We start from the raw sequence: 20,444 nt of genomic DNA on the forward strand, positions 1-20,444 counted from the left end.
TAAAACTTGAAGAAAAAAAATAAAGATAAAAGAAATGTATATTTTTTTGGGTTGAAAATCTTTTATTAATTGAGATCATCAGATTTTCCGTATCTCATGAAGGACTATACTTAAGATTTGATTTTTTAGTAGCGAGCGCAAACAACAGCTTTTATATCATTATTTTCATACTTTTCTGACGATAGTCTCAAAATTATCCTAGAATTTTGATTAAATAGAACTGAAACGATAAGAATGGGATGGGATCCTAATGAGAAATCAAACGATAAGAACTTACTATTTGGCTTTTTCCACTTATTAAGATCTAACAACAAAAATCAAACGACACGCGTAAATACAAGAGAAAAAGGCGGACAGAAAAGGGAAAACAAAAGTCGGTTGGTTACAACTTACATTACATCCCTTTTTTTACAACCCCTAAAATCTAAAAGCCATAATTTTGCCACCATATTGTCTTGTCCTTAAGAAAACAAAATACATAAACAAAAGTAGAAATACGAAAAAGACAATACAAAGAGGACGACATAGATTTTCTTTTTATTTCCGAAGCTAGCACAATCAACACGGACTGATTAGTCATTAGTCAAATCATTCAATTTTCAAATCTCTCTTGGGTCAACGAAAATGGATAAGCCAGGTGGCGATTTAGTCCAGTCACCCACAGACCCGTCACTGTAATCATCTCCAAGCCGCTTAATGCACCACTGATCCTCGGCGCACGATAGCCTCTTCCAGTGCGGTACCGCTAACCTAAGCCGATCGTAGCTCGAAACCTCAGTCGCCACAACCCCGCACCCTTTCTCCATCGCAACGTTGTGCGCGTGGCCGCAAAGCGCCTTCACCAACTTCCCGGCGCGTGGGCCTTCACCTCCCAGCCCGTACAGGAAAACCGCACCGAACGGCTTGAAAATGTCGGGAACCGAGGGAATCCCCAGCCACGGCAACGCGCGGTCCAATACACGCGTGGTCTTCGCAAATGCGCGCGTCACACGCGACGCGCCTCGCACCTCGAACTTAAACACGTCTATGGCATTCCACGCGCTAAGAATGGCCCAGGAATCAGGCGGGTCAGATAAAAACTTGTCCGAACCGGGCCAATCACCGGGAGAGTAAGTCCCACGCGAGACGGCCAAGAACGTCCCGAGAGTGAGCTTGTTGTTGAGCACCGAGTCGATGTCTCGCGGGAAAAACTCTACCGTGGAGAAGCGATTCCGGTAGATCAACTCGGCTTCGTCCGGGGCGAGTTGAATGAGTTGGACTCGGGAAGAGACTCTGAGTCGGTGAGCGAACACTGGGTTGACCAGGATGGTCGCCGTACGGAATTTGTCGTACCCGCATTTGCCGGTGAAGAGACTCAGAGAAGGTTTGTTGTCGTTTTCTGTGGCCAAATATGAATACTCTGCGCCATTTTCAGCAAACCAATCCTCAATCCCACGCACCAGCTTTAACCCTATTCCCATCCTCCTGTAAATAATATATAAATAAAAATTAGAATTAATACTAAAGTAATTAATCATGTTAAGAAATCAAGGCCTTATTTAAGCCAAAATAAGCTGTAAACTCATAACTAAATAATCACTATTGTGTGTATAGAATATTGACATTATAGATCAAATATATAAACCCTGTATGTTTTTTTTTAAAAAACAGATGTAACCCTGTATGTTTTATATGAAAGATAAAAATATTTTATGTTATAGATAAAACATAACTATGTATATAAATTATATACTAAAGAAATATATTTTTTTTTTCACCACATACATAAATTAACGTATGTTATTACTTACTTTTTTTTATAGCTGATTTTCCTTTATTTTACGACTGTACAAATTAATTAGTTGATTGATTGGGCTATAACACCCTATAATAAATCGGCAATGAGTAGAGTGGATAGTATTTATTTATGATTACAAGTGTGAGGTGCATTATTTACCTGTGAGAAGGCGAAACGCGGAGGCCAAGAATGTAAGCGAGCTTTGTGTAGACAGGGAGACGTTGACTTTCCGCATCAGTGGGCCTGGAAAAGCGTTGACCGCATGTAACGGTCTTAATGCAACCTCTGATCATCCCAACAATCACTTTCTCCTCTTCGGCCACCTGTTCATTCACGATCACGTGTTTATATCTGTATATGAAAAGATGACGTGTCGTCGTCCGTGTGAATAATATATGTACTCACGAGCATGTGAAAGGCTGGCGAGTTTCGGACTCTGGAAACGGGATCGCCCAACAGATCCGTGAAGACGCTCACTTTTCCGGCCGAAGCTCCCACCTCGCACCGCCTTTCCACGTCCTCAACTCCGGCCACGTCTTTTTTCGGGTCGTACTCTCTTATCTTCACTCTAAAAACCACCATTTTGGCTTGCCTTTCTCAGGTTTCTAACACTAATATATATTATATAGAATATATATATATATATATATATAGAGTAGTAGGGTGTTCAGAGAGTAGGGTGGCTAAAAGACGTGTGGTTGAAGCAAAGATATAGAGTCTGTTACAGTGACAGTGATTATACGTATGAGCGCCGGCGAAAGGGAAATAATTAAAGAAAATATAAAAATGTGATATTCTTGTTAGGGTTTAATTAAATTAAAGAGATGGGCGGTTAGCTTTTCTATATTCTTTGTAATGCGGCGGTGAAGTAACTCTATCATTTCATTTGAGAGCTGTGCAAGCAAACTGCTCTTTATATAGGCCCATTAAATATTTTTTTTTTATATATTTTTTGGTTGAGAAAACAAATGAAGCTCATTGGGTGTGAAATAATACGTACGTACGTATATATCTTTTTTTTTTAATTGTTCAGTTCATTTTTTCTGTCTGTCCACACCACTTTTTGGACTCTTTCATATGAAGCGGTGGTGTCATATAATTAAGTGATAACGCAAACGACACTGTATAATCATTATGAAATCCAAAGAAAGAAAGGAAAATAAAAAGTTAGATATTATTTTTTTATCTCGTAACTAACAGGGTATGGTGGCACGTGAAATGGCGGCTGTGCAGTTTTGCGCGTGTCCGTGTTCTTATCTTAGACGTCGTTCGGCGAATGAATAAAAACATTATACATTTTATTTATTTATGTATGCTATTAAATTAGTGTCTGAAGTCACTCTGAACTTTGAAGAGTGAATATAATAAGAAATATGACCTTGTTTTATTAACGAAATTCCATTCAAAGTAAGGAACCACTAATGAACGAATCATAAACAAAATAAAAATATACAAAAGTACGCACAGACTAAGATAGCTGAAAAAACATCGGTTTAGAATCACCAACAAGAGAACTCAAGATTAAACCTATTCGAAATTTGTCGAAGCTTGTCCTTATCTCGCAACCAAATATAATATCCTACAAACTCTACAGCGACAACTAGAACGTTCACTCAAACATCAAGCCAAAGCAAAACATTCATCAAGGGGAAAGATTGCGACGAAATTCATCGGCAAAGAACCCAACATGTCATTTATGAATAACACATGAAGTTCTTAGAGACCCTAGACGTATGTGAGAGGTTGAATCCGTATTTTGCAACAACGCTTCCTCCGATAAAAAAACGCTGACTCAATCTCAACCAAAATTAACTTTGATCACCAAAAGTCATTAATTGAGGGAATATATATGTGGACGATGATGATCAGATAGAGAAGAATGGATAGGACAAAACCTCCTACCCACCGTGGGCCTAAAGCTCTTCCTCAATTTTTTTTTTTTTTTTTTTGCACTTTTGACATATTTTTTAAAAATTTACATTATATATCCTAACAATTTACAAATTTGTCCGTCATGAAACTTTTTTTTTTCAAAATAGCCCTTCCTGATGAGTTTCTCTAGTTCCGTCCCTACCCATACGTAGGAATATAATCCTCCCCTTGGGAGTCTCACCGCTTATTAGGCAGGTCATGGTGGCAACTGAAAACCTAAGGGATGGCGGCTGCGAAAACTAAAAGGTTTCTTTTTTTTTTTCTTCATAAAACTCTAATTCGAGAGATAGATGCTCTATCATTAGAGAGTAAAATTATATATATCGTATTATAGCTTCTTTGATGTTATTAAGATGGCTTCTTCAATATTAGGATAGAATTTATCATAATGGAATTTGGAGTGGTGGTCTTTTTCGTAATTTATTCTACTAATTAATTGCTAAGTAATAAAATTATTATTTACCTTATTTAAATATTCATTATGATGTTATATTTATGTGTGCTCAATAAGTAATTTGAAGTTAACATAAATTGTCGTGTCTTAAATTAGATTGACATTGAATATACTTAACATACTATAATTACTAGATATTATGATATTACCTATTAAATTTATTAATTTCATATGATGTTAATTCTCATTCTAATGCAATAATATTGTTGTTGTTGATTATTTAGGGTAAATTGGTCATTGTGTATTTTTTTTTCTAGATTATATATGTTTATTATTCTTGCAGTCTCTCATGTAGATTTCAATTTTTTATACAAATGGTGGGCATCGTCACATTATTCTCTCCATTTTTTCCTTCTTCTCGTGTGTACTTTCTCTCATGTAGATTTCGATCTTATACTCTTAAAAAAATTCCTTCACTTTTTTTTTTTTTTTTAATTAATGAAAGTTACAGATTTGTGCTATAAAATAGCATATATAATAAGTTAAATTTGAATGACGAAACAATTTGTTAAAAGATACAATGATTGTGATAGGGTCATGAGTCATGACATAAACTGAGTTTTCAACACGACACGCATATTTGCAAATGGGTCCACCAAAAACAATAGTAAAAAGACAAAAAGAAAGTACATTGATTAGGAGCAGAATTTCACTTTGTAGTTCTTCTTGTATCTTCTTCTTCTTTTTTTGCCACCATTTGTTTCATTCGCACACAAGTTGGTTTATAAAAATAAAAAAAATTAACATAAAGATGAACAATATAGTTTCGTGATCACATATTTTCATAATGACAATGGAGCGTATATCTTCTGTGATATAAAGTATAAACAACTCTTAAAAAAAAAGACTCTGAACTAAAAAGTTTTGAAAGTTTAGTAGGCAATGAAGCCGTTTAATGAGTAGGCAATAATTTTTTTTTTATATATATATGTAAAAGGACAATTTTACAATGAAAGTGACTTTGAACTTTGAACTCACGACCTATTCCTTTATGAAATGGTGTGAAATTATCAGTTATATCATATTCGGTACCACAAATGCAGTATTTAATGACTCGTGAATCATTTAAATGCATTATTTTCTTTTATACATAATACCAATGTCATATATATTACTATTTTTTTTTCTTATTGGTTATGTTTTGTACGTTTTTTTTTCACTTATAATATTTCCATTAACTTTTTACTCAATAAAATTATATTGCTCATTCCAAACACTTAATTAATACATATTCTAATAATAAGACAAGATTTTTTTAACATAGATCAACAACTATTCTCAATTAAAATTATTGTTTAAATATTCAAAAACTATCAATATGGCCTAACTCATATATAATTCTTTGCAGAGTAAGCAATTCTACCTAAACTAGATGTTTGTCATTTATCTTATTACTAGTGTGTTTTTTTGTATTTTTTTCCCGTTATTTACCTCTTGTATCTTTTTGTTTATAGCATTTCTATATGATGCGCCCAATTTTGGTATTTTTTAGTGATTTTCAACTGCACATAAATAATTTGCAATGCCTATATTAATGGACTCTGATAAGCGATAACTTTAATACTCAACTATTGATTTTGTAGCGGTTAAGATTTAATATACAAATCCAACTTAAAATCATAAAACGAAATTTGTGAAAAATAAAATAAAACACACATAGATTTATAACGGTTCACTTTCAATGCGAAAGTTATGTTAACTTTAACGCAGCAGATTCTCACCAAAACTTAAATCGAAAGAAAAATGTGTTTACAACTCTCTTGCACTCTACAAAGAACATCGACACATTGGGTATTTACAGGGAAACAAATATTAAGATTAACAGACAGATATGAAATTCCCAAAATACCATCAACTAATAACTTTTACAATAGCATATATTGTTCAGTTTAATTAGTAATCCGTAAATCATCGTTGTAAGGTTTTCAGTCGTTAACTCATCACATCAGCGTCGATTAAGTTCCACACTTAGTTTTGTTCAGTCAACGACGTATTAGCAAACCCACCAACATATTTATATATATTATCGTAATTTGCGTGTTGTAAGCAAAACAAGTCAATCGATAGTAAAACACGGCTGTTTTGCAAAAAGGATAAATAAAACGACAAAGGCTAGGACCACAACCTTGTTTGCTAACAATCCAAGGCGCATAATTAGAATTAATTAGTAATATAATAACTTTCAACGTTAAATATTATATACATATTACGATGCAATACCGGTCAAGAGGAACATTACCAGATATCATGTTTATATATGGTATCTCTATTGGTCGTGAATCGTGATACCTTTAAATTTTTCTTTTCCCTCGAAAGCTTCCCACATGAAAGACTTGAGATGAGACTCTCAGTTTTATAATTAAAAATAAAAAGAAATTAATTTTGTGATAGGATGCGTTCATATTGGTCCAAACTCCAAATCATTGCGAGCATTGAGATCAATTACATGTCAAGAAAATCTTCAATGACACTGAAAACATTGATGAAACTTGAGAGAGAGTTGAGAAAATACATTTTAATCGTCCAAATACTCTCTCAAAACATTAAGGATAATAATAATAGCATTAACAATAATAATAATAATAATAAAGAGAATGAAGTTGACGAACCATAACAATAAGTTCCTATTGCCAGTCTTAGGTCCTGCAATAAGAATCAAAATAAATTAAAATCACAGTCAATACGATCTTATAAAATCATTCTAGAAGATGCTTGATAGTTCAACATACATTTGTTTCGTGTCTCCATCGGAACAACGATAACAAATCTACACTTGAAATGATTATCTATAATTCCTCAACAATAGAAAAAGATTATCTATAAATACACGAGTTTTTCGAATAACAATATCTACCGGAGGTTGTTGATTCAGTTAGCTACAGTGGTAATAAACCCCTACATAATTGTATCATATTATAAACAATAACAAACAATTTACTCGTGATACATAACACAATATTAATTACTATAAACAACTCATGGTAAGTTCTTAACACTGAGCTTATATTAGGTTGAGCCTCAAAATTTTAAATAATTATGTATATATCCAAAATCTTTAATTTTTTATATTTAAATTTTTACTAATATCGAAGGATCTCAAAATATTAATTCGCATAGGACCCTTAATGAGTTCGGGTGAGTTTGGACCGACCTGCATATAAGTAATGGTTCATTAGGTAAATTGTCACATTTACAGTTTGACATTGCCATATAACCAATGTTCCGTAAATCTTAGGTAAATAATCACTTTCATATATTTATAGACGTAAATTTTAGGTAAATAATCACTTCCATTTATTAGGTCATGCCATATTTATGGCTATTTACCTAAGATTTACAAAACGTTGCATATATAGCAATTTCAAACGTTTTAGTTAGCTATTTACCTAATTTTTATTCTTATAAATAATGTGTGTGTATGAACATATGAGACACCGAATATATATAAAAGATGGTATATATGGACAAATGGAAAAACAATTGCCTTGGGATGATAGTGTTAGGGATCTTGTTCCCTTTGCATGAGTAATAAGCTTTGACAACGTAGTGCCTTCTTAATCCATGATAATTTACTAATTAAAAATTAACTAGGTTTGGTAACTAGGTAGGGCTAATGAGAAACAGTGAGTCCACAAGCTTGGCTGTGTCTCCACGTGGAATCCAACAAACCCATCGATCGAGGAGCTTCATATTACAAAATCTACGGTTCTGTTATTAGCTTGAAATAATTATTACTTAATCATGGAGAATTTATATAACATGTTACATGTATATTGCCAATAATTGTCCTTTGACCACTTTAGACTTGCGACAATGCTAGCTCATTTTGTCAATAATATGATTTGAGAAAGACAGATTGCAAGAGGGATTTTGTGAAGACATTGGCCGGATTATGTTTCCTTGAGTGGCTCGAAAATAATATGGTTAGGGTTTGCTTCAAATATAAAGTTTAATTATAAACAAATAATAAAACTAAAAAAAACTATACTACTATCTACGTCTTCTTTGATATATATGCATAAAAAAGTGGTCAAGTTGATTTTTCACTTAGTATAATAAGTGATGATTTGTAAACGTTATTTTTAGATTATATATGTACCTAAACATGAAACTTGGGTTGGCTGATGGAGCTTTGACTATTCAAATAAAACGTCCAATCAAAAGCTAATTAGTTACTAGGTACAAAAAAGAAATATAACTAGCTAGTTAGTTGCTACAAAACATTATATACATTTTTATTATTAAATTTGATTTTTTATATTGATCATGTTTGACATAGCTTTGTTTTTCAAAAAAGTACTTTTAGATTCAGTTTTTAAAAAAAACAGTTTTTTTTTTTCAAAAACTGACGTGTTTGGTAAACTGTTTATAAAACAGTTGTTGCTGGTAACAAAAGCTGATTTAGCGTTTGGTAAAATAAATATATTATAATAAAAAAACTAAAATAGACATGTTCATAAAAATTAAATAATAATTATTAATATGCTTATTTATATGCATATACATATATATATATATATATATATGAATAATATTTTTCTTAAAAAAATCAAAGAGAAAAAAAGATAACGTTACAAATTATTTTTGAACAAGTTTCACTCTTAGATAGAAAAAAAGATGAGGCACAGAAAAAAGTTATGCATTATGGTACAAAAATCTTCACAATTTACGAGGGGAGATAGAATTTAGAATATCATACTGGCCAAAGTACATATGACTTAGAAACACTTTGTACGAGGATATTACAGTAATTTGTATAGCAAACTTAAAACACTTTTTTTTTCAAAAGATAGGAATCTTAGCTTTTCCATCCCGTGTACAAAATCTAAAATCGCTTTTGAAGTTTTTTGTAAAAACATTTTTATCAAACACTGGATAAGCAATATAGTTTTTTCTAAAAACAAAAATAGGGCTTTATAATCTCAACCAAACACGGCCATTATCTAAAGAGCATTCCTATTAAACATAAAATTAATCGCACTTTTAGTAAGATATTTATTAGTATATAGCCTCTATTAAGAGGGGAGATTAAAATAGTAGCCAAACTATCAATTTATTTTAAAAGATGGTCAACATTGATTAAAGTCCCAAAATTACTCTTCTCTCTCACACTCAAACACCACACCCACACCTACACCCAAACACCACACAACAATCTTCATCTACGATCCACCGGAGACTCGCCGTCGCCGTCGCCAGCGCTGAAGAAGTAGCTTCGGACTCGATCACTATCGCCTCATGTCTCTTCCGGAGAAGCTCGCACCAGTTCTCCTCATCGGTGGTTCCAAGGTTGATTCTGACGTGGTTGTCGTTCGGATCGCCGAATTCGAAGTTAAATCGCGTGTGGAACTCGAAGGCGGCGGAGGCGGGGCCGGCGCACGCGGTGGTTGAGGTACGATTTCAGATTCTAGGGTTTTTCGTTCGACTGTTAATCGGATTAACTGTTACAGTTACTCTGATTAACTGTCTGTCATAGTTAATCTGATTAACTGTGATGAACTTCTTCCGAAAAGGATTTCGAATATCGGCGAGTCTCGCGATTGCGCCGATCCGGCCGTTCGAAGGTCGCAAGTTCAGTTTTGCATATTAACTGTGATAGTTAATCAGATTTACTTTGATAATTAATCAGATTTACTGTGAAGGTTAATTCGATTAACCGTGACGATCCTCATCCGGAAACGATCTCGAACATCAGCGAGTCCTGCGGTTGCACATATCCGACCGTTTAAAGGTAGGGTTGAGATTTCGTCGTTTGAAACTTTGATGAAAACTCGGATTCCGACACCGGAGACAACGGAGATGAAAGTTAATAAGATTTATTGTTGTTCTTGTTGCAGTTAATAAGACTTACTGTTGTTATTGTTACGGGTAATGAGATTTACTATTTTTCTTGTTACCGTTAATATTATTTACTCTCTTGAAAGTTAATAATAACAACTCTTAAAGTTATTATTGGAATTTTATTATAATAAATTGACTACTTTCTTAAATATGTTAATAGTTAGGCTATAATTTTAAAATGAGAGTACATAGACCTCCATTTTAGTAAATCAGTCAATACTGAAATCGCTCTATCTAAACTGTAAATGATATAAGATAGCGTATAAAGAAAATGCAACCTTCTTGCATGAATTATATTAGGGTTTGATGCCAACTGTTTTGCAGGGAATTATAATGCATGAATCCACTTTGTCATGATGAAACTACGACTATATAGATTGAGCTTTGAAAGTTAGTTTGGTACAAGAATTAACGAATGATGATGTTCGATGAACAGTCAGTGTATATGTATAATACAATCTATATATATATATATACACCTATATATGCGTAGTTTCCGAAGCAATACGAAGGGAGACATAAGGCAGAGATAGGGGAGTGGATTCTTTTGTCATATATTTGTACCACTCACTCACTCTGTACATGTTTCTTTGGAGACACGTACTTTTATTTTTATTTATTTAAATTATGTGTTTTTTGAAGAGAGTGTACAAAGATATGAGAAAGATCAGAATACAGAAACTGCTGGCTAATTCATTGTCTGTCTCTTTGACTATTACCACTACTCTTTTACATCTTAACTATTGCTATTTGCCTCCGTGATGCTCTCTGCCAAGTATTTATATATATATATATATATATATATATATATATATATATATATTGTTAAATAATCTGAATAGTCAGCTCGACATTCGATCAAAAAAATTCGAGGAACAAATAAAAAGAGAAATGCCCTAATTGGTTTATCGTTGACAGAGGACGCAAATAGGTTCAATAGTTCTATTTATGAAGATAAACATCTTACAACAATGCATAGCAATATATATTAATTCATGCTCCACTATGACGTCGTAGAGTGCTTATTTTGCACTCTATTACAGTTATTGAATGTGAATGTGACTTTTTTTACTAGTGTTGTTGGCCTTTTATGAATGTCGACTGAACATGTAAATTTGTTTTTACTAGCATTAGTTTTCTTTTAGAAAATATACTACCATTATTAGTATATTATTAGATATAGCAGTAAAAAGTGGTCGCGTCTCCACTAAATGTTAGCGACTTAAGCATATCGGACAAAACCATCCTTAGCTATTTTTTTTCAAAATTTCATCAAATATTAATAAAATTGAAATTTTCATTGAACTATCTGATTTTACTATAAAAAAAAATTAAACGAATAAAAAAAACATCGAATCTTTCACAAAACCATGGAATTTAATATAAAAGCATTTAAATAAAAAAAATGTAAATCGCTATCATGTATGTATACGTGTGTGTGTATGTATATATATATATATATATATATATATATATATATATCATATATGTATTTCACAAAATGACATCTAGCTACGGGAAATTTGTTTATTGTGTTAAAGCTGTATCATTGATTCAAATCTAAGTACACAGATAGTACCACATTTTAAAAAACACGTTGATTTAAACATAAAAAAAAAAGGACATTGCCTGATGGCGAAACCACTGAGTTATGACTTATGATACGTCGTAGACGATTTTTTTTCCCTTTTTTTGTAGCTTTTTTATTTGAAATGTTCTAGCGTTTCAAATAAAAAAAAATCTAGATTAGGGATCGTTTTGTCCATTTTAATAAAAAAGAAATGTAATAGTTTACTAAAGTTGTAATTAGTGTGTATACAAAATAAAATAAGGTATTTTGTGTATAGAGAGTCAAGACTCACTCAATTTTTTCTTTGTTTTTAAAATGAAACAAATGGTGGCGTACTTTGGAAGGTGAAAATGAGAGGACGTGTCAAATTATTAGTGGGATTTTGTCGTTTTGGTGTTGTATTTGAATACAAAGAGACCGACAAAAGAGGAGAAGCCTGAGTGTCTCAGCCAAAATCCCAAATATTATGGACCGTTGTCTCTCTTTGAGGCCCATTCTATCTTTTTCTTTTTTGTTTTTATTTAAACTTTATTGCTTATTCTATTTTTTGGAGTTTATGATCTTCTATGTATAGCGATATTGAAGTGACCTCTCATTCATGTCTTGCTAAATCAATCCCCAATCCGAATATCTGCTCACTTTCATGTTCATGCACACAATATTATTCCCATTCATTCTCATCTCTCACGTCCATCATTTTTATTTACGAGCTCTAGATAGATCATAGAAGAGAGAGACCGACCCGTGTGTATTCCAATTCAACTTAAAATAATTATCTCCATTTTATATATTTTAACTGCATGGATTATAATCCAAACAGCCTCAGACCAACTAATATAATTGTAAATTGTAAATTCTAAACTCTAAACCCCTCCCAGGAGTTTGGAGTGACGGTGATTTTCATATCCACATCTTCTATTTCGGAAAAATTACTATTTTAAAAAAATCGATCAGCAAAATAGTTGAAATTTCAAATTTCAACAAAATAGCTAGAACTATTTTGTCAACAAGAAATTTTGACACCGTCGCTAAATTTTTTGATGATTTATATAAGCAATTTATCAATTTTAACATATTTTATTATAGGAATAAAAAAAAAATTGAAACTACTTTCACATTATGGCTATTTCATTCATTTCAGACCAACTTGATTATTTTGTAAATCCATTAATTTCAATGGCTATTTAACAATAGCACCCAATGATATTACTTTGTGTAATTAATTAAGAAAGTAGCCATGAAAATCCAATTCCTCTATAAGGGAAAATGGATATTATGGGTATCACTAAAACACAATGACATGATGTTTTTACCCTACTTACATTTTACGTAGGCGACAAGCAGTCACTTCTAGTTTAAGGTCAAATTTTGTCACAAGGTCTTTCTTGTTGTTCGTCGCAGTGAAATTATAAGCTGAGTAACTCGGACAACCAAAATTCTAAAAGACGATCATAGTTCAAAGATATACAGTGCACATATACTAGTGCACGCCATAGGAGATGATATTACGTTTTTTTTTTATCACCTCACTCTTTACTTGAGTGTGATTGACAAAAGATAGTTTAATTATTTTATAATCCAACTTTATTATCGAGAAAATGAATATTGGAACTCTAAATATAGAGTTCAATCATTCACAAAACTCCTATAACAGAGTTAGTATTTCATAAGATTTCGTTAATTTAAAATAACCCTAAAAGTGTTTCAAATTACACATTTTATTTATAATTATAAATAATTCACATACTCTTATCAGCTCTATGTGTTTTGAAAGCTCATGCAACTCAAACTCTGTAAACTTATCTTCATCTTCTTAGTTTGGAAGGCTATGAATTATTGCTTGACAACACATATCGGTCTAAAAACAAAAAAAACAAATACATTTATTAGACGTTAAGAAAATTATTGGGTTCGCCTATGCTCATGTTGAGACACAATTGGCCGAATATCAATTGATAATAGCTTAAATAGATGGATGAGCACTTGTGATTTGAGAACTCCAAAGCTATGTGGGCCCAGCCTTAATAGTAGATATTTTGTCATGAATCGGGAAGAGACTGTGGTGCATATTTGTGTAAAAGAGCAACAATTCAAAGGGTTCAAAGAAGTTTCAAACTCAAATCTGGTTACCTTAGGTCTCAAGTAAGATAAGAAGACCTCTCTGTTTTGCTTCAGTCGGTCTTAGCTCCTCCTCGACGGACGACTCTGACTCTGAATTCCTTGCAAAGTTGGCGTCGTTTATCACAGAAAACGGGCTCGAATACACACTCGTCGCTTGATATCAGATTCTTGTGTTTTCGGAAATCGGACCAGCCTGTACTTAGGCATCTACGGCCGTCAAAGGTCGCCCAAATCTTCACCGGCCATATCTTGTTGTCCTCGTCCCGAATCACCGCCTCTGACTTCAACTTAATCTCCTTCATCACTGACTGTGGAATATTCTGCCATAACACACACAATAACCCATCACAATCCATATATAGCACAAGATAAACTGACTTGAGAAAAGATTTCGGTAAGAATATAACCAATAAAAGCATGACACATTATTTTTCCCAATTTGCCAAAAATTAAGGAAATATGACTCATTTGATAAAAAGATCCTTATATCCTACAAATATACAACGTCCAAAATACTCAATTACCGCAGCCAGCCGAATTTATTTATGTACGTATTTTTTATTTTTTGCATCCGGCTGATATGCAACGACGGACTACAAAATCATAGTTTACTCGATGAGTTTCTTCTTAACGCAAATCTTTGACTAACGAGTCATATTTCTCAATACTTGATATTATTCGTGAAAGAAAAAAAAAAAAAAGAAGAAGCAAATTTCATGTGTTATTTGGATATATTTGTCCAAATTTCTCTTTGAGAAACTGATTCGTATTTTGATATTTAAATTCATTTCCATTTTGAGGAAAATAGTAGTTCGAATTGCAGGTCATCAAAGTTCAAACTCAGGTCATAGCCAAAATAATATAAGGATAAAAGGAACACAGAGATAGTTTCTGGACTTTTGAGAAGTTCGCTTTTCTTACACCTTAGTCTTGCTAAAACAAGTTGTATTCAACTTCTAATCACCTACCGAATCTTCTGTTCTGTGGCTTCAGATCATATGGAAGGAAATAATAATAATAAATATAAAACAATTACTTACCAGTCCATATTGAAAGCTTTTACTTCCTTTAAGCACCACCGAAAACTCAAGATTCTTCCCCGGAACACGCCTCAGAGGCCTCTCATTCATTGTCTTTTCTCGGCTCTTTTCGGATTCACCAACTAAAATAAAACACAATCTCACAGTTAGTAAAAATAATAAAATACGAAGAAAAAAAATGAAGAACACATAGATGTACGAGAAGAAACAAATGCTTTTTGAATTAGAATACCGATTTTACTCTTGAGGCGTATTTTCTCCTCCTCGTTGTCACTCTCTATTTCGATGATCTCCGAGGGGCCAGGGAATTCCTTCTTGCAGCCATTTCTACCGAAAATCTGGACAGTGAACGAAGAATCGAAGGCGTTGTATCCGAACAAGAGAAAGTCTCCGAATTCAAGCGAGTGAGCTTTGCAAAACTCTTCCCAGCCGGCCTCGAAACAGAGTTTTTTTCCAAGACTCGCAATAGTTATGTTCCAATGCTTTCCATTAGAATCTCTTATACAAGTGTTCTTGTTAAGCGTGGTTGAACTTGGAATAAATTGCCTCACAAAAGCCGGTGGTATTAACTGACGGCAGAAAAAAAAAAAAATTCTAACCAGCAACCACAAGATTTTTCACACTAAAGAATGGCAATAATTCAATTTTTTATCATATACTTTCATTCAAAGAATCAAACGTCTAATTTCAAAATAAATAAATAAATAAATAAGACCATGGCTAAACATGGGTTCTAAAAAATGACCAGAAGCATAAAGTTTAAATTTTTTTTGGGAAACGAACATGTTATATGTTACCCAAAAAAGATGACGAATCTCTGGAAGAGATAAAAGAGTGGGAAAAGAGAATACCATTCGCTCGGAACTGAACTTTGGAACGAAAACTTTGAAGAACTCTGGACGTTGATCGTTCAGCTTTTTCGTCATTCTTCATAAAATCTTTCGTTTTTTTTAGGGATTATAAAATTTATATACTTTCTGGGCTGGGCCTTAGCGTCGGGTTATTATTTTTGGTTTTTGGGAAAATGTTATTTTTTAGACTTGTTATAGAAATTCTAAGTATGTTTTTTTTAGTGTTATTCCATAAAAGTTTCCACAACAATTTAAACCTATCACTCTCACCTAAAGCTGAATTTTCGGTTAACTTCAATTAACCATCAACCGAAATATACGGTTAAAATGAATTGTTAACCGAAATTGTAAATAGTGCAATTAATTGCAATTTATCATTTTAACCGAAAATGTAAATAGTGAGTAATTGTTTCAACGTAGTGGATAGTTATTTTTTTTTATTGTTTTTTAACAATATCAATTAACCAGGTTATTTGTTTTTTATTCGGTTAATATTAACCGAAAATTCAATTAAAATTAACCGTACGATTAATTTTAACCGATTATTTTTAATTAAAATTTAAATATAAATTTTTTCTTCAACCAAAAATTCAGCTTTACTCTCACCACCACACCGAAATTTTGCAATACTATTCTAAGGTTTTCGTTCTTTTTTTTTTTAAGTTGGGGTTTTAGCAGGTGGGTTTTAGGCAAGTCATATACCGTCTTCAAAATTTATTTCACAAATACCAAATCTCCACCGTAGACAATTTTTTTTTTTTCTTTCACAAATACCAAATCTTAAAAAAAAAAAAAAATTAAGTACTCTCAACTCTGCCCAAAATTGAACCAGGGAATGACACTCCTATGTCTAAGAAATATCCTCTTACTCTTCAACTTCAATGGCCAAACTAGTCTCCCCAAAAATATAAAATTCAAAATTACTCTGAACTCAAAATTGAGCCAAGTCAAGACACCCTGTTTATAAGAATATCCTCTCTACTCTTGAATGGCCAAAAACAAGCCAAAACTACTCACTCCAAACTCTGAACAGAGCAAGAAACATTCGGATTCTTTCTCTTGATCGACACTTTGAGCACAGCATCGTCACTTTTTCCGCTGACCAGCTCGAATACGCAAGAATCTCCGGGGCCCACATCATTGTCCTTCATAAATACTTGCCAACCGGTCGATAAGACTCGACTCACATACCCGATCATCATCACGGGCCACTTGTCGTTCTTATTCTCCACCGTAAGAGTTACTAATTGCCGTCGTGTTCGTTGCTGGAAATGAATTCTCGAGAATCGCATCGGCACATGCTACACAAGAAAAATATCAAACCGGGACACGTTTATGCTTTTTTTTTCTTTCAAATAGCATATATATGAAGCAGAGTACTCTGATGATTATATGAGCCCTACCAAATGAGATAAGTAATTAGGCGAGCATAGCACTTCGAAGCATGGATTTACTAGCAAGAGTTTACTTGGAGATGAAGGAACATCATCGATCCGCCTTTCAGAGCCAGGAGATACAGTTCCTGCACTAGAGAAATGTAAATTGGTTACAAACAAAATAATACACTCAATACAATTATCCGATCATGGTTCTCTCTTGTTCTTATACAACTCAGACTTTCTAACTTGTATTTCAAGCCATCTTGAAAGACTACAATGAAAAATAAATATCATTTTTTTTTATTTTATTCGCAATTACTAACCTTGGGCTCGGAAAATGGTAACTCTGAGAATGGAGAGATTGGTATCGATGAGCTCATACACGCAGACATCACCGTGTTGCAAAGAATTATCGGCTGCGAAAGCATCGCATTCGAGGCCAACGAGTGAATATCTAAGACCTGGCTTGGTTTGAGAAACCTTGGCACTCCATGACTTTGTTCCTATCTTGAGTGTCGCAATTCGGTGTTTATAATCGAAATAAGTCTTTCCAAAAAGACTCGGCACTTGCTGCAAAAGACTCTTCTAGTGTTAGTACTTACTTTTGGGGAAAAAGACTTTGCAAGATTGCTAATTTTATTTGAACAATCCAATCCAACCACATGTAATTCTAACCAAACGCAACCAAGGAAAGGAAATATATGATTATTAAGCCAAACATAAAGATTACTGTGTTATCTAATTGATTATAGCTCTTGCCTGTGGGAATATGCGAGGGTAAACTCGTGATACGAAATATGGATGTTCTGAAGAGAATCGACTGGCTTGTTCAAGAGCATTTGAAAATACTGCATGAATTTAAAAGTATGAATTGATTGGCAATTGAGGACCCAAATATTCGAAAACTTTGAGGACTGAATCAAATTACATACTTCGCCAAACCAATCGAGGCTTAGGGCTAGGGCTAGGGCTAGGGCGGGTCAAGTCAACTATGGTTTGACCGATCGATTCGGTCCTCGATTTCTTCCGCGGCCGAGGAGAGCTCGAGAATTCCTCCAAGATCTGAACCGATTCGTCATCCGATTCGCCGGCGGTCGCGGCGATCGGATAATCGATCTCGACGGTGGTGGTATCGAAAATGGAGGCACTGAATCGAGAGTTTCCTCGGTAATTGAAGACGATGAAATGCCCAAATTCAACGGAGTAGTGCGTCACGAAGTCTTGCCAGCCTTTGCTCAGCCAAACCAAGCCATCGTCGGATCTTCGGAGCTCCATTTTCCAGTCGGAGCCGCACGGAAGGTCGATCAGCGCGTGAGTGGAGAGAGACTCTCCGTGTCTCCGCAAAAACTTGCTCGGAATCAGCTGCGACAAATATATGAACAGTAATCACATCACATATATGAGCGAATAAACGACGACGATCGAGAGAGGCGAACGTACAAGCTCATTGTCTCTGATCGTGTTTCGTAAAACGACGGCGAAGAACTGTGCGTTGGCGGCGGAGAGATTTGGGGGATGAGAAGCCATGGTGAGGAAAGAGGGCCCACTTTTATATATATCACCGCCTTTTGGACTTCTCAAAAGAGCAACCGCCGTGCATGTTTCCCAAAAAGAAGAGAGAATTAATGCATGCATTTCATATATGTGGCAATTTTACCGATGTTTCTACTGCCACGTGGATACAACCACACTGTGGGCCATGGCGGAGTTAAAAATTTCAATATTGAGGCAAATTAAGGGGGGGATAAATTGAAGCAAATCATATAAATTTGAGTTAAAAGTATAAAAAGTTATTAAAAATAATAATAATAATAATAATATGGAAATTATTATAAAGTGGAAATTATCCGAGCTGCGATTTTAAAAGGTGTTATCGAGAACACTTTGATTAAGAAGTGTTATTATGGAAGCACGTCTTAGTCAAAAGTCAAAACTTCATTTTATTAAAAAAAAAATAGTCTATTAGATCCCTAATCAATTAATTAATTAAAATAAATAAATTTAATTGAATATATAGTATATTTAATAACTAAAGATTAATTTTCTGTGGGTTTGCTAGACTATTTTTTAATAAAATGAAACTTTGACTTTTTTTTTAAATAGTATGAATTATTGTGCTACTAGCTTAATTTACCAGTTATTTTATTTTTTATAGGTTCATTTAACTTTTTAGTAGATTAATAGTTGTTTACAGTTTCATTAAAAAAAAATCATTTGAAAATTATTTATAGAATATTTTAAAATTTGAAGTAGAAAATCAACATCTTCCTCGAATAAGGTATTTGTGGAGTTTCCCCTATTACAAAGTAGCAATAACTATTTAGTACCATCACCAACTTTGAGTTGGCACATTCTCAAGGGATCGACCTCCTAGACTTCAATTCCAATCTAGACCTCCACTTCCTCGACCGATCAAATTCCTCGATTCATCGTCCTGGTAAAAACATATAATTTTTAAAACAATAAATTTAAGACATTAAACCTAATCATTTGAGTTAAACGTATTAATGGATAGATATCAAGGATAGTCCTACATCGATTGGGTATTATGATCCTGGGCTTTTTATAAAGCTTGTGGATTACTCCTCTCATTACCAAGCTTGGTTTTAGATGAAACCCCACACATTTAAGATGGTATCAAAACGGGGCCCATTCTCGGTTGTGGGCTACCTGATCGAGTCTATACTTCACGCTCCTAGTGTCTTGGTTTTATATGGAACCCCACACCTTTAAGAATAGGGAGCTAATGTTATTATTTGAAATAATTTAATATTTTTATGAAATCAGACCGATCTACAAAAATTTGTCGGTTTTGTTAATTTTTTTTATAACGATCGGTTTTGTTAATTCATAAGACGGTATGGGACTATAGAGGCCTAGCACTCAAGCATATGTAATAATTAATTTTGATGCAAGTAAAGAAAAGTAAGTAACAGAGTATAGATCGAAAAGCTCCACTGTGCTTCCCTCTCTTGTTGTACAAACGACAAAGTGAAACATTACATAGTATAGTCAAATAAAAAACTGACAACTATTTTGTTTGGAGAAATTTCATTTTCTATACCCAAAAGTTATGGAAATATCTCGATTAGACCCGCTAGTTAAAAGATATCCAAAATTGGACTTTTGTACCAATTTTGGACAAAAATACCCTTAATTCAAAATAAACCCTATCTCTATCTCTTTCATTCTCACTCTCACTTTCTCTCCACACCAAAGAACACCAAATCCGATGAGTTCCAACGCCCACCACACCAAATCCGACCGAAACCACCATAAATCCGACCTCCACCGAAAATACCCTTGATTTGAATGAGATTTGGAGTTCAATTTTTTTTTTTTTTTTTTTAAATATGGGAATTTCCGATGGATTCCGACATGTTTGAATTTTTTTTTAATAATTTAAGATAAATAGAAAGAGTTTTTTTTTTTTTTTTTTTTTTTTTTTTTTTTTTTTTTTTTATGAACAAAATATACTA

The 20,444-nt window shown here is 33.5% G+C and overlaps 3 protein-coding genes across 3 annotated transcripts; all 3 read right to left on the reverse strand.

Moving 5' to 3' along the window:
• Window positions 1–356: 356 nt before the first annotated feature.
• LOC149398923 (putative N-acetyltransferase HLS1-like) lies at window positions 357–2,647 on the reverse strand. The gene is made up of 3 exons (XM_089612638.1): window positions 2,183–2,647; window positions 1,937–2,100; window positions 357–1,464 (listed from the first exon to the last, which is right to left on the reverse strand). The coding sequence occupies exons 1-3, from the start codon at window positions 2,357–2,359 to the stop codon at window positions 600–602; spliced, it is 1,206 nt and encodes a 401-aa protein (XP_089468764.1). The 5' UTR covers window positions 2,360–2,647; the 3' UTR covers window positions 357–599.
• A 10,800-nt stretch (window positions 2,648–13,447) lies between these two features.
• Window positions 13,448–15,661, reverse strand: LOC149398924 (putative B3 domain-containing protein At5g66980). Its single transcript, XM_089612943.1, has 4 exons — window positions 15,587–15,661; window positions 14,968–15,304; window positions 14,736–14,857; window positions 13,448–14,015 (listed from the first exon to the last, which is right to left on the reverse strand). The coding sequence occupies exons 1-4, from the start codon at window positions 15,659–15,661 to the stop codon at window positions 13,746–13,748; spliced, it is 804 nt and encodes a 267-aa protein (XP_089469069.1). The 3' UTR covers window positions 13,448–13,745.
• Window positions 15,662–16,494: 833 nt separating this feature from the next.
• On the reverse strand, window positions 16,495–18,566 carry LOC149398925 (B3 domain-containing transcription factor VRN1-like). Its single transcript, XM_089613076.1, has 6 exons — window positions 18,406–18,566; window positions 17,898–18,327; window positions 17,725–17,813; window positions 17,289–17,535; window positions 16,990–17,108; window positions 16,495–16,887 (listed from the first exon to the last, which is right to left on the reverse strand). Exons 1-6 carry the CDS (start codon window positions 18,490–18,492, stop codon window positions 16,600–16,602), a joined length of 1,260 nt encoding a protein of 419 aa, XP_089469202.1. The 5' UTR covers window positions 18,493–18,566; the 3' UTR covers window positions 16,495–16,599.
• Window positions 18,567–20,444: the final 1,878 nt, after the last annotated feature.

Source organism: Urtica dioica, chromosome 4 (assembly GCF_054948205.1).
Source record: "Urtica dioica subsp. dioica isolate 48M chromosome 4, U.dioica_male_clone48M_v1_H2, whole genome shotgun sequence".
Taxonomy (NCBI): Eukaryota; Viridiplantae; Streptophyta; class Magnoliopsida; order Rosales; family Urticaceae; genus Urtica; species Urtica dioica.

What these genes read in the sequence shown, in the direction of transcription:
- LOC149398923 (XM_089612638.1), bottom strand. Translation starts at nt 2,359, where the DNA reads ATGGTGGTTTTTAGAGTGAAGATAAGAGAGTACGACCCGAAAAAAGAC. An exon ending in CGCCAGCCTTTCACATGCTC is followed by an intron (nt 2,101 to 2,182) that starts GTGAGTACATAT and finishes GTGAATGAACAG; the next exon opens with GTGGCCGAAGAGGAGAAAGT. An exon ending in CGCGTTTCGCCTTCTCACAG is followed by an intron (nt 1,465 to 1,936) that starts GTAAATAATGCA and finishes TATTATTTACAG; the next exon opens with GAGGATGGGAATAGGGTTAA.
- LOC149398924 (XM_089612943.1), bottom strand. Translation starts at nt 15,661, where the DNA reads ATGACGAAAAAGCTGAACGATCAACGTCCAGAGTTCTTCAAAGTTTTC. An exon ending in AGTTCAGTTCCGAGCGAATG is followed by an intron (nt 15,305 to 15,586) that starts GTATTCTCTTTT and finishes TTCTGCCGTCAG; the next exon opens with TTAATACCACCGGCTTTTGT. An exon ending in ACGCCTCAAGAGTAAAATCG is followed by an intron (nt 14,858 to 14,967) that starts GTATTCTAATTC and finishes GTTTTATTTTAG; the next exon opens with TTGGTGAATCCGAAAAGAGC.
- LOC149398925 (XM_089613076.1), bottom strand. Translation starts at nt 18,492, where the DNA reads ATGGCTTCTCATCCCCCAAATCTCTCCGCCGCCAACGCACAGTTCTTC. An exon ending in ACCCTCGCATATTCCCACAG is followed by an intron (nt 17,536 to 17,724) that starts GCAAGAGCTATA and finishes AGTCTTTTGCAG; the next exon opens with CAAGTGCCGAGTCTTTTTGG. An exon ending in CTAATTACTTATCTCATTTG is followed by an intron (nt 16,888 to 16,989) that starts GTAGGGCTCATA and finishes TTTCTTGTGTAG; the next exon opens with CATGTGCCGATGCGATTCTC.